Source organism: Mesoplodon bidens, assembly GCF_964165515.1.
Source record: "Mesoplodon bidens genome assembly, chromosome: 1".
NCBI classification, from domain to species: Eukaryota; Metazoa; Chordata; class Mammalia; order Artiodactyla; family Ziphiidae; genus Mesoplodon; species Mesoplodon bidens.
This window is the reverse complement of record NC_138176.1, coordinates 147,651,497-147,666,302: the sequence shown is the minus strand read 5'-3', so window position 1 is coordinate 147,666,302 and position 14,806 is coordinate 147,651,497. Positions and strand designations below refer to the sequence as shown.

The window sequence follows — 14,806 nt, the reverse complement described above, 5'->3', positions numbered from 1 at the left end:
TGCAATAATAATAATCAGTCAATGAAAGTCATAATTTCATCTTAGTTTTATTTTATGCTCTATCATTGTTTTCACTTTTAATTTATTTAATTTAATTTATTTATTTATTTATTTTTTGCGGTACGCGGGCCTCTCACTGTTGTGGCCTCTCCCGTTGCTGAGCACAGGCTCCGGACGCGCAGGCTCAGCGGCCATGGCTCACGGGCCCAGCTGCTCCTCAGCATGTGGGATCTTCCCGGACCGGGGCACGAACCCGTGTTCCCTGCATCAGCAGGTGGACTCTCAACCACTGCGCCACCAGGAAAGCCCTATTTTTTGTTAGTTTTATTATTTTTTATTTTTGGCTGTGCCACACGGCTTATGGGATCTTAGTTCCCTGAACAGGGATTGAACCTGGGCCTTGGCAGTGAAAGCACCAAGCCCTAACCTCTGGACCACCAGGGAATTCTCTGTTTTTTTATTTTATAAATTATTATTGTTATCATTTTGTGCTCTGTCATTCTGAAGGGGCTTTCTCACAAGACAATCAAGGGAGTATTCTCAAATGTACAGCGTCTTGTAAAAGTACAAGCATAAATTATTGCTGTGTTATAATTTCCATATGAAGATGTGAGTCTTCAGATAGGGTCTGGGCGAATATTTGACGTCCCAGCCCCCATGCTTGAACATTCAATATTTGGCATTTTAAATAAATAGTAGTAGAAGTTGAAAAGTATGGTGCCTGCCCACAGATCCCATGTGCCAGGTTCTGTGCTAAGCCAGACTCTCCACATACTGAATTGTTATAACAATTCCATCAAGAATGTGCTTTTCTTATTTTCATTTTTATGAAGAAACCAAGTCTCAGAGAAGTTAAATAACTTGGCCAAGGTCACCCAGCTTATGTGTGGTAAAAATGAATTTGTGAAAATCATGTGAATTATTTAGTTGATTAACTCATTTGTAAAGGCTATTATGTCTAATTAAGCAGAGACTGTAGGTGGACAAAGATAATAATGTCTTAGAGGGGAATGTCTGGATTTAGAGGAGTGATTTTAAAAATTACCTTTTGAAGGAGACCTATCCTATGTGTCTATCCTAAGTTACATGTGATCTGTCAGGAAGATTGCCAATGGAGGAGGTTATAAGCCCAGATTGTATTAATAACCTTTACTTTGAAATTTGGTCCAAAAGACCTTTCCTTCGTCTGAAGCTGGGATGGCCCTGTGATGACGTCCCTTGGCAGACGGGACACCGTCTCCAAGGCTGATCTCATTGTCTGGAGCTCTTTCACCTGCAGTGAATGAGAATTTATTTGACCCTTTCAAGAAATTCAGATTCCGTCATATTTATGTGGCCTGGTTTAAGTGACAGGCACCGAATACGGTTGCTTTTAAGCAAGTTATTTTGTTTAACCAGGGGCCTAGCAGAGTTCCTGATTACATAGGTAGCTGTTCAGAAAAGAAAGAAACAATTTTATCCTCACAACATCTCTGACAAGTGGTTCCTAAATCTATCACTATCTTGCGGATGAGTAAAGCGAGGCTTGGAGATTAAGCAAAGTGCTCAAAGCCATGTCGTTGTATAGGTAATGGAGTCTGATTTCAGATGCAGAAAATGCCAAGGACAGTGCCCTTTCCATTATATCTATAGCCAATTTTTGGAAAAACCTCAAGGGAAAAACCACAGCAGATTTTTAGAGTTCTGGTGATTTCTTCTCTCTGACCTCAGCACAAATTCCCACATAAACCAAGGACTGGCTGATGAATCAATAAATGAAAAGAAGTGCTTCTGTTATGTGTGGCTCATCACATTGCTCTTTCTTGCAGTTCCCAAAGTGGCTGGGATCCATTAGAGACTGAAGTGGCAGAGACCACTGTCGGCTGTGGTCTCCACTTCTTGGAGCAGAAGCCAAGAGAGAGCAGTCTGAATATGTCTCATTCACACATCAGGTTGCTATTGTGGTCGTTTTCATGTTGCCACCAGAGCAACTGCTTGTGTTTTTATCTGTGGGTTGATTTTAGAGATCAGGTCAGCTTCTGCTTCTTGACTGGGTGGGGTCGTGGGTATGGGGTATAACAGATCCAAGCTTTCCCCGCCGAGGTTAAGAGTGGCTTAGACAAGGGGGGAGTTCCACTGAGGTGGACCCCCTGATTAATCAGTTTGCCAATGAGGAAGTTCCCCCATCAGCAAAAAAGGGAAAAAAGACTCAAGTTCTCCCCTTCTTTTTCTTTTTCCAGTTGAAGACCAGCCTTTGGAGGTTTCCAAAGTAGATGCTGCATCTCCCTTGGATGGACTGCATGAAGTAACATTCTGCAAATTGCTGTCAGAGGTCCTAAGAACACAAATCCATCTGGTTTCCATTCCTCGCTGTTGAATGGCGTTTGCTTCAGCAGCCCACTGAGGGCTCTTTTCCTCGGAATTCTGAACTTGTAACTAGGAATCAGAGCTGGGAAGATGCTGAGTTCCATCAAGTGTGTGTTGGTGGGAGATTCTGCTGTGGGGAAAACCTCTCTGTTAGTGCGCTTCACCTCAGAGACCTTCCCAGAGGCCTACAAGCCCACAGTGTATGAAAATACAGGTGTAGACGTCTTCATGGATGGCATCCAGATCAGCCTGGGCCTCTGGGACACAGCTGGCAATGATGCCTTCAGGAGTATCCGCCCTCTGTCCTACCAGCAGGCAGACGTGGTGCTGATGTGCTACTCCGTGGCCAACCATAACTCCTTCCTGAACCTGAAGAACAAGTGGATTGGTGAAGTCAGGAGCAACCTGCCCTGCACCCCCGTGCTGGTGGTGGCCACCCAGACTGACCAGCGGGAGGTGGGGCCCCACAGGGCTTCTTGCGTCAACGCCATAGAAGGAAAGAGACTGGCCCAGGAGGTGAGAGCCAAGGGCTACCTGGAGTGCTCAGCCCTCAGCAACCGGGGGGTACAGCAGGTATTTGAGTGTGCCGTCCGGACTGCCATCAACCAGGCCAGGAGACGCAACAGAAGGAGGTTCTTCTCTGTTAACGAGTGCAAGATCCTCTAAACCCCAAAGACTCCACCCAGCAGTCACTTACCGCAAAGACTAACTGGCACAGGGAGAGCAGGCAAGCCAGCAAGCGTCGATGCTCCTTCTGGGCACAGCCTGAACAGCCTGAAACAGCATGAGCAGCAGCAGGAAAGCATTCGGATACAGTTGTTGATGAGACTTGGCTACTGGATGTTTTTACGAAATACACTCTACAAAAGAACTCTTTGCCCAGTACAGTTAGAAGATCCCTTGGGAAACAGTAATGAATATTCCATCATCGATTACAAAACCAAAGTGGTCTCCATAATTTTGGATAATGAAGTGAGTTTTCCAAAGAATTCCATATTTAAAGACTCATTGTATTTAAATAATAACAAAATAAATACCACTGGTATATAATTAGTTTTCACACTTGGGAAGTCTTTTCCTACCTACTGACAAACACAAATTGATGTATGAGTGAAACGACCTTATAGGGCCCTGCCATATGTTTGTAGTGTTGGTATTTTCATCTGAAGTAGTAATTTTGTTGAAACCACTTGCCAGCTAGATTTTATTAGGTAATCAAATTTTAAAATTACTGTAAACTGATCCTTGCAATTAATTTTCCACCCACTTGTTATTCAGAGTTGTATATAAAATACAGTTCAATGACATAAGATACTTTAATACTGCCTAATGATTTTAAACAGCTATCATTATATGTCTCTGTAATTATTTTTTTTTAAAAGCGCTTTTCTTATGGTTTTGTCTTTCACCCAAAGAACTCCAGTTGTGTACTAAGTATTCTTCTGTCATTCACCAAAACAGATTGAAGGAAAACCTCTCAGGTAGAGAATCAGACTGCTCGCAGTGATAGCAGCAGAACTTGGAACAGACGAGAGGAAGTCTTACTTTCATTTCAGAGACCGCTGCACTTTGCCTGCTTCTTCTGACACCGAGGTTCCTATCTGGTTGAAGGTCTTGTGAAAGAGCAGGCTCAAAGTCTATATAATTGTGATTTAGCAAATTTGTTATTTGAGCTCTAAACTGAGCTGGCATGGCAAAATAATTCATTAATTTTAGGACCTAATCAGAATAATTGGGATGGTGTCTACATGTATATGTACATATTTAAGGGAAAAAAGGGAATTTATAGCTTTTACTATTTCATGAATATGAAACACCTGAGTGGAAAAAAAATCACAAATTCCCAGCACAGGGAACAGGAAAACTATACAGCAATTGCTTAGATAATAAAAATTTCTCAAGGGAAATACTGAATTAATAGGGACATCCCTCCAACCCCCAACCACCATTCTGTCTAATAGCTTAAAAGCAATGGTATTGACCATCTGTGAAAGCTGAGAACAGAGGACTCTGTAACTTAAGAAATCGTGAAGGCTGGAACCCAAGTGTTTCATTTACTCACCTAATCAAAACCTATAACTACTCTGAACCACGTTTATGAAAGTACATCATTGGTTTGGTGTAACCTGCCATTACACACCAGTGGTAAGGAAGTTGGCATAAATGACTATGATCAGACCTCTGTTGACATAACCAAACTAATTTTTCAGTTTCCTTAGGTGGTCAGTTCTTTATAGCTGTAATTGATGTCAAAATCAAAGGTGTGCTCATCTCCACACTGCCTTCTCTTTTTCCTCTTCTCCCATCCACATTCAGGAAAAGGGCTGGGACCAGGGTCTGCATCTCTGTGTCCAAGGTTCCCTCAGTCCTCTGGGGCTGACATATCTGCCTTCACCCGGACAGCTCCAGCTCTCCAGTCCCACAGCTCATCCTCGGCTCTGTGTCACCTGTGTCCCTTGACTTGAGAGCTACTATATCCAGCTGTCTATGTAGGGCATCCAGAGGGTTGGAGGGCTTCAAAGCTGGCCAGGCAGGGGAGGCGATGGGAGCGCATCTCCTTGTGATATCCCTGTTGACCCTCCTCCTCTTCCCCAACAATCTCAAATGGTCTTAAATAACTTCTGCAGATTTTCCTTCAGGGCCAGTCTAAGGTAGGTGGTATTTAACATGATAGCAGGAATAAATTTCTAGTGACTAAAAGTGGTTGTCCCAAAGCTTTTCCTTCTTTCTTGTTGAAGGGAGATTGGCGGGGACTGGGATCTGAAAATGGCAAGGGCCTAGGTAACTGATCCTAAGTGAGGGAAGAGGTGGTGATTCCACGGTGGAAGCGGTAGAGGAAGGGAAGGTCATAGAGGGCATGGTCAAATGACTTTGCCTTCATCTGGGCCACAGATGAGCCCTCTGCTTGCTGGCTGGAGCCAAGCTTAAAGGCTGTCTCTGGGAACCCTCACACCTGAGAACAGGAATCCACGTGTAAACCCTCCCCAGCCTGGCAGAAACTGTGGCCCGCAGGCATCTGTCTCCCCTACTAGACAATCATTCTTGAAGGCTGGGCCACCTCCTGTTCATCTTGGTGTTCCCAGGGCCCAGCTCAGGGAAAGAAGTATAGCAAAAAGAAGTTGTGTTGAACTGAATTGGAGAGAAGGACAAGAATTGGGCTGATGTGCTGCGAAGTGCTTATGGGAATGAAGCAGACCTCCACCAGCCCTGGGGGGTGGGGGACAGGGGTGGGGAAGAAGCAAAAATGGGTCATTTTGTTAGAATCCATGCAGTGTATGTTCTACATGGCTGTATGTCTATTTTTCCTGCCTCAACTTAGGCTGTGTTTCTTCCCCGTCAAAACTTTCAGTGCCTTTTTGTAGACTATTGTATGCTGATTTCTAACCATGCCAAATAGCAACATTAAATACGCTCTTGTTTACGTGAAAGAGTTGGTTTGAGTGGGTAGCTCATCCTATTCTGCTTTACTTTGTACTGACTAATGGGGCAGCCGAAGCTAGTGTGATGAAATGAGGCTGAGCGACAAGAAAGTAGAAGGCATCCCAACGGTTACAGTTTGCGGAGGGCTCCAGATGTGCTGACCCCTGTGCTAAGCACCTGAGCGTGTGTTATCTCACCATGTGGGGTGAGCACCACCTTACATGGGGAAACTGAGGCCTGGCGCAGCAGGTGGGTGGCAGCACCAGGAGTCTCGAGTGGGTCTGTCAGACTCCAAAGCTGTGCTCAAGACCACTGTGCCCCACTTGCGCCCAGAGCAGCCCAGCTGTATGGTTTTGCCACATCTCATCTCATGTAACCTTGCAGGCCCCAACCCTGTATTTTAAAACTTATTTTTAATAAAATATTCCCAGTCTGATCTTTATCTTTCCCTTTTATTTTTGTTTCTGGCAATAAGAAAGGGACCCACCTAAGTCACAGAGCACCATCATTTGCAAAGGTGTCTGCTTTAAACCTTGGCTTTTAAGTGTAATTTTATAGGTTGACTGCATGTGAATTGGCAGAAATGAAATACATCATGATTTGATGCTTTAAAAACCTTGGAAAAAATTCTCTTTTGCTTATTTCACTTTTCCACCCCTCAGGTTTCAGGTATCGCCTTTGAATGAGGGAGTGACAGGGGAGAGGAAAGCCCGGTTCTTTCCTTTTAAGGATTTGGTACCAAGGAAGGGCACTTTACCCATCATGAGATGGGATGAAAGGGTTCCAGTGGGGCACATCTATAGGGTTACAATACGATGGAGGGGACAGGGCATCTGCAAGTGTTCATCCCCAGCGCCGAGAAGACTATTCTATGGTTTGAGTCAGATCAGAACAACTCGAGGGTAGGGTCCTATTTTCCCTCAGGCTGTATCTCTTCTGATAAAGCAAAGAAACATTAATCACTAGCCAAGATCCTGAGCAGTTTTTCACCAGAAAGGATAAAACCAGCCACAGAAATTACTTGTAACGTAAAGTTCCTAAAGAGTACTTGATTCAACCTAAAGCTCATGTTTTGGTCAATTCTAAAATATATCCTGACATGGGACGTAATCCTTAATGGTAGATAGACAGCAATAATGGGGGAGTAAGAGGCGGACATATTTTGGAGTCACAAAGTCTGGGTCATATGTCTTTCAGCCTCAATTTCCTTAACTTAAAACAGTAATTCCTGGATTCCCCTAAGAATTCGTGCAATAGTATTCGTACAAAGATAGCTTTATATCTGTGAACTATGGTTCAAATGGATGTGTCGTTACGGTTTTGGTGGACCTCTATGCAGATACATAGGCTGAACATTCTAGATCAGATCAGAATATTCTAGAATTTGTTGATAGTGGGCCACACAATGGGAAACCTACACAGAAGCAGGTGCCATTTGTAGCAATGCTAGAGAGCAAGATGAGTAAAATGACACGTAATGATAGTGGAAACAAACTACATTTGATTCCTACTGGTTCCAGCTTTGTGCTAGGCACTTTACATACACCATGTCATTGAATCCTCAGAACATGCTCATAAGGTAGATATTATTCTCTTTCTGTTGATAAGCAACTGAGGCTCAGACTGATATATGGAGATATTTCCCTTGTACAGTTACTTTTCAAAACGTCCCAGTTTTACTATGTAATTTTGGTTTAATTAAACTTGACCAGCTAAAAATTATATGGTGAATTATATTTAGTGTTCATTACACTTGCTAACTTAGCTAAGGTGGTGAGAATGATCCCTGTTACACGCTAATGATTAGGGCTTGGCAGCCTTCCCACATGCACTTCCTTTTGTCACTTTTCCTATGAAAAAGTCTCAGTCCCACTGCCATGGTGGTCTCTGCTGGCTGTTCCCACTCCCTGTTTCCATTTTCCACCCTTGGCTGCCCTCCCCTGTGGCTGGGAGGCTAACCCTGTGGGCTGTATCACCCAGGATCTCTTCCTGGCTTGCTTCTACTTGTATGCAGCTGGTGGGAGACTCTGGCTGGAAGTCAGAGGGTAGGAGGAGAGAATATTTGGGTGGTTTTTTCTACTTCTTTCCTGCTTGGGTGATGCTTATCTGTCCATAGCTGTGAATCCCTCCCACCTGTTGAGCAGCTTCTCCTCCACATCACCAGCTTTCATGGGGCCCCAGGATGGTATTTCCTCTCTCTGCCTCTCCGTCCTGTAGGAAGTAATGGCTTCCTGCTGGTGCTAGTCTTGGGATGCAGCAACATCCCTCCTGTGTTAACCCAGACCTCTACAAGTAGTGCCTTCATTCAGGTCTCTTCATCTGAACCATCTGGAATAAATTTGGTTTCCTATGGAATTTTGACTGATATACTCACCAAATATTAAAAGTCATCTATACGTTCTGGCAGTAAGTGAGTACACATAACTCTTCTGAAGGATATGGGTTTGGCAGCCTGGCTAACTCCCCTCTCCTGAGCCTCAAAAGCCAGGAAATATCACTCTCTACTTCTATTTGCTTGGAAGAGAAAGGAGTATGCTGATTAATTCTAATCTGAACATGCTAAAGAATAGTTCTGGGAGAGCAAAGTTCAAGAATTGTGGGGTTTCTAGTGACATATTTATATTAAGAAGCTTTTATCCATAATATATAAGAACTACTATGAATCATCAAGAAAAACAGCCCAATTTTAAAAGTGCATATTTCTCAGAAAAAGAAATATGCATAACCAATAAACAATAGAAAAGGTGCTCAATCTCACCAGTAGCAGGGAAATGCAAACAAAATCCACAATGAAATATCATTTTCACACTACCATATTGGCAGAAAATCTAAAAGTATGACTATGAAGCACTGGCAAGGGTATGAAACAATAGGAAAACTTATATGCTTCTTGTGGGAATATAAGTTGATATAACATTTGGGCATTACTTAGTAGTATTGAATATCCTATAACCTTGACCTAGACATTTCATGCCCTAGAGATATACTTGCATAGACTTCCTGGGAGACCTGTATGTAAGCGTTCTTAGTAGCGTTGTAGATAATAGCAAAACCTACAAACAACAGAATGTAATCAAGAGAGAATGGCTAAATAAATTTTGGTATATTCTCACATAGAATACTATGCAACAATGAAAATGAATGAACTGTAGCTGTATGTATCAATATAAATTAATGTAGAAATATTGAGAAAAAAGCAAGTAGTCAAATAATATATGTATTATGATCGCATTTAAGTGAAGTTCAAATGCAAGCAAAGCTTAACAATACAATACTTAGGGTCAAAAACATTTTAAAGCATGGGAATGATTAACACAGCATTTAATTAAGTGGTTACCTCTTCTAGGGAGATAAGGGAATACAACTGAGCAGGGTCACCCAGGGATGAAACAGGTATTGGTAATGTTCTATTTCTTAAGTTTGGGAAGTGGGTACAAGAATGATCATTTAATTTTTTCTGTTATTTATTCTTCAAAAATATTCCTATGTGTTTTATACACTCTTTTGTGTGCCTGATATAATTCATAATTTTAAAAGTTTTTTTAGGACTTCCCTGGTGGTCCATGGTTAGGACTGCATGCTCTCACTGTCAAGGGCCCAGTTTCGATCCCTGGTCAGGGAGCTAAGATCCCACATGCCACACGGTGTGGCCAAAAAAAAAAAAAAAAATTTTTTTTAAAGTTCAGGTTGTACAGTCAAATTTCCAGAATTCCAGCTCTGCCCCTCACTAGCTTTGCAGCCTTGTTCAAGTTAACTAGCCTCTCTGTACATCAATTTCCTCATCTGTAAAATGGAGAAAATAACATCACAGGGTGGTGAGGATTAAAGAAAGGAATGAATACAGGTAAAGTCTGCACTATGTCTGGCACATAGCAAGTTTTCAATAAATGGCAGCTTTATCATTCAATTGCCATCCTCCCTCAGAGCTGGGAGGATCCTGATCTTTAGTGGATGAAGACATCAAGATCTGGGGACAGTTAAATGACCTTCCCAAAGCTCTATGAGCTGGTGGCAGACTCAGCCCACCTCACTCTCCCTACCACCCTTTGGGTGTTCTTTCTCTAAGCTTCATGAGCAGAGAGGTTTTGTTTTACTTGTTCACTTTTTATAAGCTCACTTTTCAATCCAGGTTTCCTGTACTCTATAATTTGCAGTGTTTTTTCTTAGCACAAAGCAGGTGCCTTTCAGTGCCTTACAGAAGGGATCAACAGAGAATCCTTTATCTTATTTATTCATTCAGCATTTACTAGGCTCCTTTTTTTCTTTCAGGGGGTGATACTAGGCTTCTTACGTTCTCTCAGGGGGTGATTCAAAGAAAGTAGAGGACGTCACTAAAAGAGACATCGAGCCGAGCATCTCTCCATCGCTGGATTTACAATATTGTTTCATAATTATGTGTTCATGTTTCCATTCCCCCATTGGACCATGACCTTCTTAGCAACAAGACTGCAAATAGCCAAAGCTGCTGCTTTTGTGGAATTTAGGATCTAGTTAGGTAGGGATAGCTGTGTATGGGCAGATGATAATTATGTAAACAAATCTGATAAATATGGATGGGTGATCAGTACTATAAGGAAATAAGTTAGGAAAAGGGAGAGAGGACACTTGGTAGTTTATCCTCCTAATTGTGGAGAGGCCTGGCTGATGTAGACAGACTGCATCATTTAAAAATAAACCACCCCTCTGGGCTTCCCTGGTGGCACAGTGGTTGAGAGTCCTCCTGCCGATGCAGGGGACACGGATTCGTGTCCCGGTCCGGGAGGATCCCATGTGCCGTGGAGCGGCTGGGCCCGTGAGCCATGGCCGCTGAGCCTGCGCGTCCGGAGCCTGTGCTCCGCAGCGGGAGAGGCCACAACAGGGAGAGGCCCGCGTACCGCAAAAAAAAAATAAAAAATAAACCACCCCTCTGAAAAAGAAAGCAGGCTTAACTTTTTCTCTGCTGGCCTCAAAAAAGGGACACACAGCTTTTCACAACAATCAGTGTTCAATACCCATTTCCCTCCAGAAGTGACTGACTTGGGGGATTCCAACCCACCTGACAGTTGGGTTAGGGCTGTTCCAAAGGATGGATTAGCAAAGAGACGGGCACAGAAAAGTGACATGATTTACAGAAGCTGGGGTTTACACAGGCAAGTGGTTTCCAACAGATTCTGAAAACAAGGAAGGAAATGACTAGAACTCAGGGTCTAGATAGGACTCAATGTGGAGCCAAGAGCTTGCCTGCTGGGACTTGCGGAGCAATTCCAAGAATATGTGCGTGGACGTGGTAGCACAGGCCTGAGAAACAGCAAGGTTACAGCATGCTAGAGCCCATCTACTGATGCAGTTGCAGTGCTTGCTCTTCATGGCTGTGTTGTTTAAATAAAACATAGTAAATTGCCCCAATTTGTCTTCCCTCTGTGGAAGTTTCACCCTGATGGAAACAGGAGGGGGTGCAATTTACGAGTGAGTCACTGGAATTAACCAAAGAGCAGTTGTTGGGTGGTAAAGCTGTCATCTCAGGGAACTAAAGATTTACTGAGGATTTTGATTGACAATGTTTTTTTTTTACGTTTTCAGAAAGCCCCTAATAAATCACTGCATGTATATACTTCTCAAATACATCTCTCTTTCCCCCTTTTCTCCTCCTTTTCATCATTTCCCTCTGCAGCTAGGTACCCCTGTCACCTGTCTTTGGTTGTTCCAGCATCTGAAATGGTGCCGTGCCCATAGTAGATGCTGACCTCTATTTCTTGAGTAAATCAATCCTTATTATCACCATCACACACATCCATTCATATAGCACTTTAAAAGTGTCCAAAGTGCTCTTCCATGTCTTCTGGTACTAATTGCCAGTATTTGCTTAGCACTCCCTAAACAATCAAGTACTTTGTGTACGTTGTCTCCCATGACCTCACAACAATGTTGTGGGTTATTATTATTTGGCCCATTTTACAGGCAAGAAAGCTAAGGCTCTGGAAGGTTAAACCACTCACCTATGTGCACTTAACTGACACTTGGCAGACTCGGGATCGTGCTTAGATCTCTTGGCTCCAAACTCTCCATTTTCCATGCCACTAAGCTTTCATCTGAGGCTCAAGACAACCCTGTGAAGAAGAAATGAGAGAGATGAGGCCCAGGAAGGCAATGTGACATGTCCAGGCCATGCACACAGTTACTGACCAGAAGAGAGGTCTCTGTTTCTAAGCCCTGGCCGTCAATATTATCATTCTTATTATCAGAACATGTTTTTAAAAAATTGGAAATTGCTATGTGGTTGTCTCTGATCAACAAATGGAAAAGTCTGAAAGAGGGAAATTATCTGTTAATCTAGGTCCAAACCATATTTGCATTAATTCTCTGGATACTGCCTGCAAACTCACACTAACTTTTTTTTTTTAAGATGTTGGGGGTAGGAGTTTATTAATTTATTTTTATTTATTTTTGCTGTGCTGGGTCTTCGTTTCTGTGCGAGGGCTTTCTCTAGTTGTGGCAAGTGGGGGTCACTCTTCATCGCGGTGCGCGGGCCTCTCACTATCGCGGCCTCTCTTGTTGAGGAGCATAGGCTCCAGACACGCAGGCTCAGTAGTTGTGGCTCACGGGCCTGGTTGCTCCGTGGCATGTGGGATCCTCCCAGCCCAGGGCTCGAACCTGTGTCCCCTGCATTAGCAGGCAGATTCTCAACCACTGCGCCACCAGGGAAGCCCCTCACACTAACTTTTTTCTCTCATTCTGTTAGTGTGTATACTTCCATTGAGGGTCTAATATATAAATCAACATGGCTGGAACATTTTCTTCTGTTTCTCTATTATTTTTGTTAAATTATTATAATTATTATACTATATAGTATCAATGTTTATATAATATATTATATTGTATTATATTTTATTACTATTATTATATTATTATGTGCTATTATTAGACTCACATTTTTGGAGCTGGAAGAAAACTCAGGGAGGATTTAACACAAGCTCATCACTTTGCAGATGAAGAAACTGACTCTCCAAGTTGCCCAAGGACACACAGCTGGCTGCAGGCAAAGCTGGGACCTTGAGGGCCAGGTCTCAGCTCCCAGGAGCTCTTCTATCTTCCCTCAGGCCTCAGACCTCCCAGCCTCTACCTTGTTTCAGGTTTCAACGATGGAAGTTTAAAGGTTTACCCTTTGCTTAAAACGTCAGGGGCACTGGCAGGTGATCAAAAAAAAAAAAAAAGAAAATGTCAGAGGGAAAGGCCAGCACATGAAACCAGCAACAGTAGAAGTGCAGGAAGACACAGGACACAGCAGCCAGCCAGCAGCGCTGCCGTGTGTGTTATTAACAAGCTCAACAGCCAGAGCTATGAGCCCTGAACAACTCAGAGCTGGGCCTTCATGGGCTCAGGGGCAATCTGAGAGAGTCTTTCCCTTCTTCCACCCAAATGCTCAGAAGGGAAATTTGCAAGCCAGCCTGGTTGTGACAGGTTAAAAGAGTCATAAAGGAAATAGATTCTTTACATAGATACGTATTTCTATATCTGTTCCCCCAGATTATACAAATATTGCATGCTTATTGTTTTTTTTTTTTTTTTTTTTTGCGGTACGCGGGCCTCTCACTGCTGTGGCCCCTCCCACTGCAGAGCACAGGCTCCAGATGATCAGGCCCAGCAGCCATGGCTCACGGGCCCAGACTCCGCGGCACCTGGGGTCCTCCCGAACCGAGGCACCAACCCGCGTCCCCTGTATTGGCAGGTGGACTCTCAACCACTGCGCCACCAGGGAAGCCCTGCTTATTGTTTACAAAATTAGAAAAAGACAGCAAAACAAAAGACAATAATTAAAATCACTGATTATCACTGTTACATCATTTTTTGTATTTACCCCTACAGAATTTTTCTTATACACTTATGCATGTATTTTTGCAAAAATAGGATCATATAGTACAATCTGATTTCCAATCTACTTTTTAAAATTTACTATATTGTGAACAGCTTTCTATGTTAGCATGTTAATGAATATACATACTCTTTTTTTTTTTTTTTTTTTTTGCGATACGCGGGCCTCTCACTGTTGTGGCCTCTCCCGTTGCGGAGCATAGGCTCCGGATGCGCAGGCTCAGCAGCCATGGCTCACGGGCCCAGCCGCCCCGTGGCATGTGGGATCTTCCCACACCGGGGCACAAACCCGTGTCCCCTGCATCGGCAGGCGGACTCTCAACCACTGCGCCACCAGGGAAGCCCCAATGAATATACATACTCTTATGCTGTTGTATGTAAAGGCAGCATGGTAACTATTCCAGATTTTTCCAAGGAACCTGTAACCACATGTTTGTTAATTGCACCTATGGGCATCTATTGAACTGTGTATGGGAAATTTGTGTGCGTGTGTGTGTGTGTGTGTGGCCTTGCTTAAAGCTGTAGTAAAAACCATAGATATATCTTGCACTATGTGCTTTATGAATGTTAATTTATTTTCTTGTAAGCACTCAAGATGAAGTTAATATTATCATCCCCATTTTACAGATGAGGAAACTTACCCAAGGTCAGACACCTAGCATGTGTCAGAGTCAAGATTCAGTCCAGGCAATCTGGCCCAAGCCTGTGCTCCTGACACCACACTTCCAAGAATGGTTCCACCTATTTGGTTCTACACTCCAGCTCCTCGGTTACAAAACTGGAGGGCCTGTAGGAACATCCAGTCCTAGAAAGAAAAGTCTTAGTATGACAGGTGTGAAGTCCAGAGAGTTCTTGATTTTCCTGTCAAGTCACCTGTAAGTTCATCACAGAGTTTGACGATCATCCATCCAGCTGTTCTTTCTCTGGTCTTCTCCGACCATCTTCCCCCTGCAGTCCCCCCCGCAAAACCCATCTTCTTCTACATTCTCTGCCCTTCCCGCAGCCTTGGGCTCCATGTAGAAGGTCCCCAGTGGAGGCTTAAGCCCTTCAGAGTGAAACAGCTATAAAACAAACACACCTTTCTTTGGTTACTATTGACACCTGTCAGACAGAACTATTTGGTGTGAGGCTCTCACAGTCACTTTCTTCCATTTTACCAGACTTCCTCCCAGGAAGGGCTGGCTGGGGGCCT

General features: G+C 43.4%; 1 protein-coding gene across 1 annotated transcript in view; it reads left to right on the top strand.

The window, feature by feature from the left end:
• The window catches only part of RHOH (ras homolog family member H), a 38,404-nt gene extending 34,870 nt beyond the window's left edge, over nucleotides 1-3,534 (top strand). Inside the window, exon 2 of the mRNA XM_081249182.1 lies at nucleotides 2,220-3,534. Coding sequence (XP_081105308.1) covers nucleotides 2,437-3,012 — 576 coding nt within the window. The 5' untranslated portion in view covers nucleotides 2,220-2,436 and the 3' untranslated portion in view covers nucleotides 3,013-3,534. The remainder of the gene's footprint in view (nucleotides 1-2,219) is intronic.
• The last annotated feature ends 11,272 nt before the right edge of the window (nucleotides 3,535-14,806 follow it).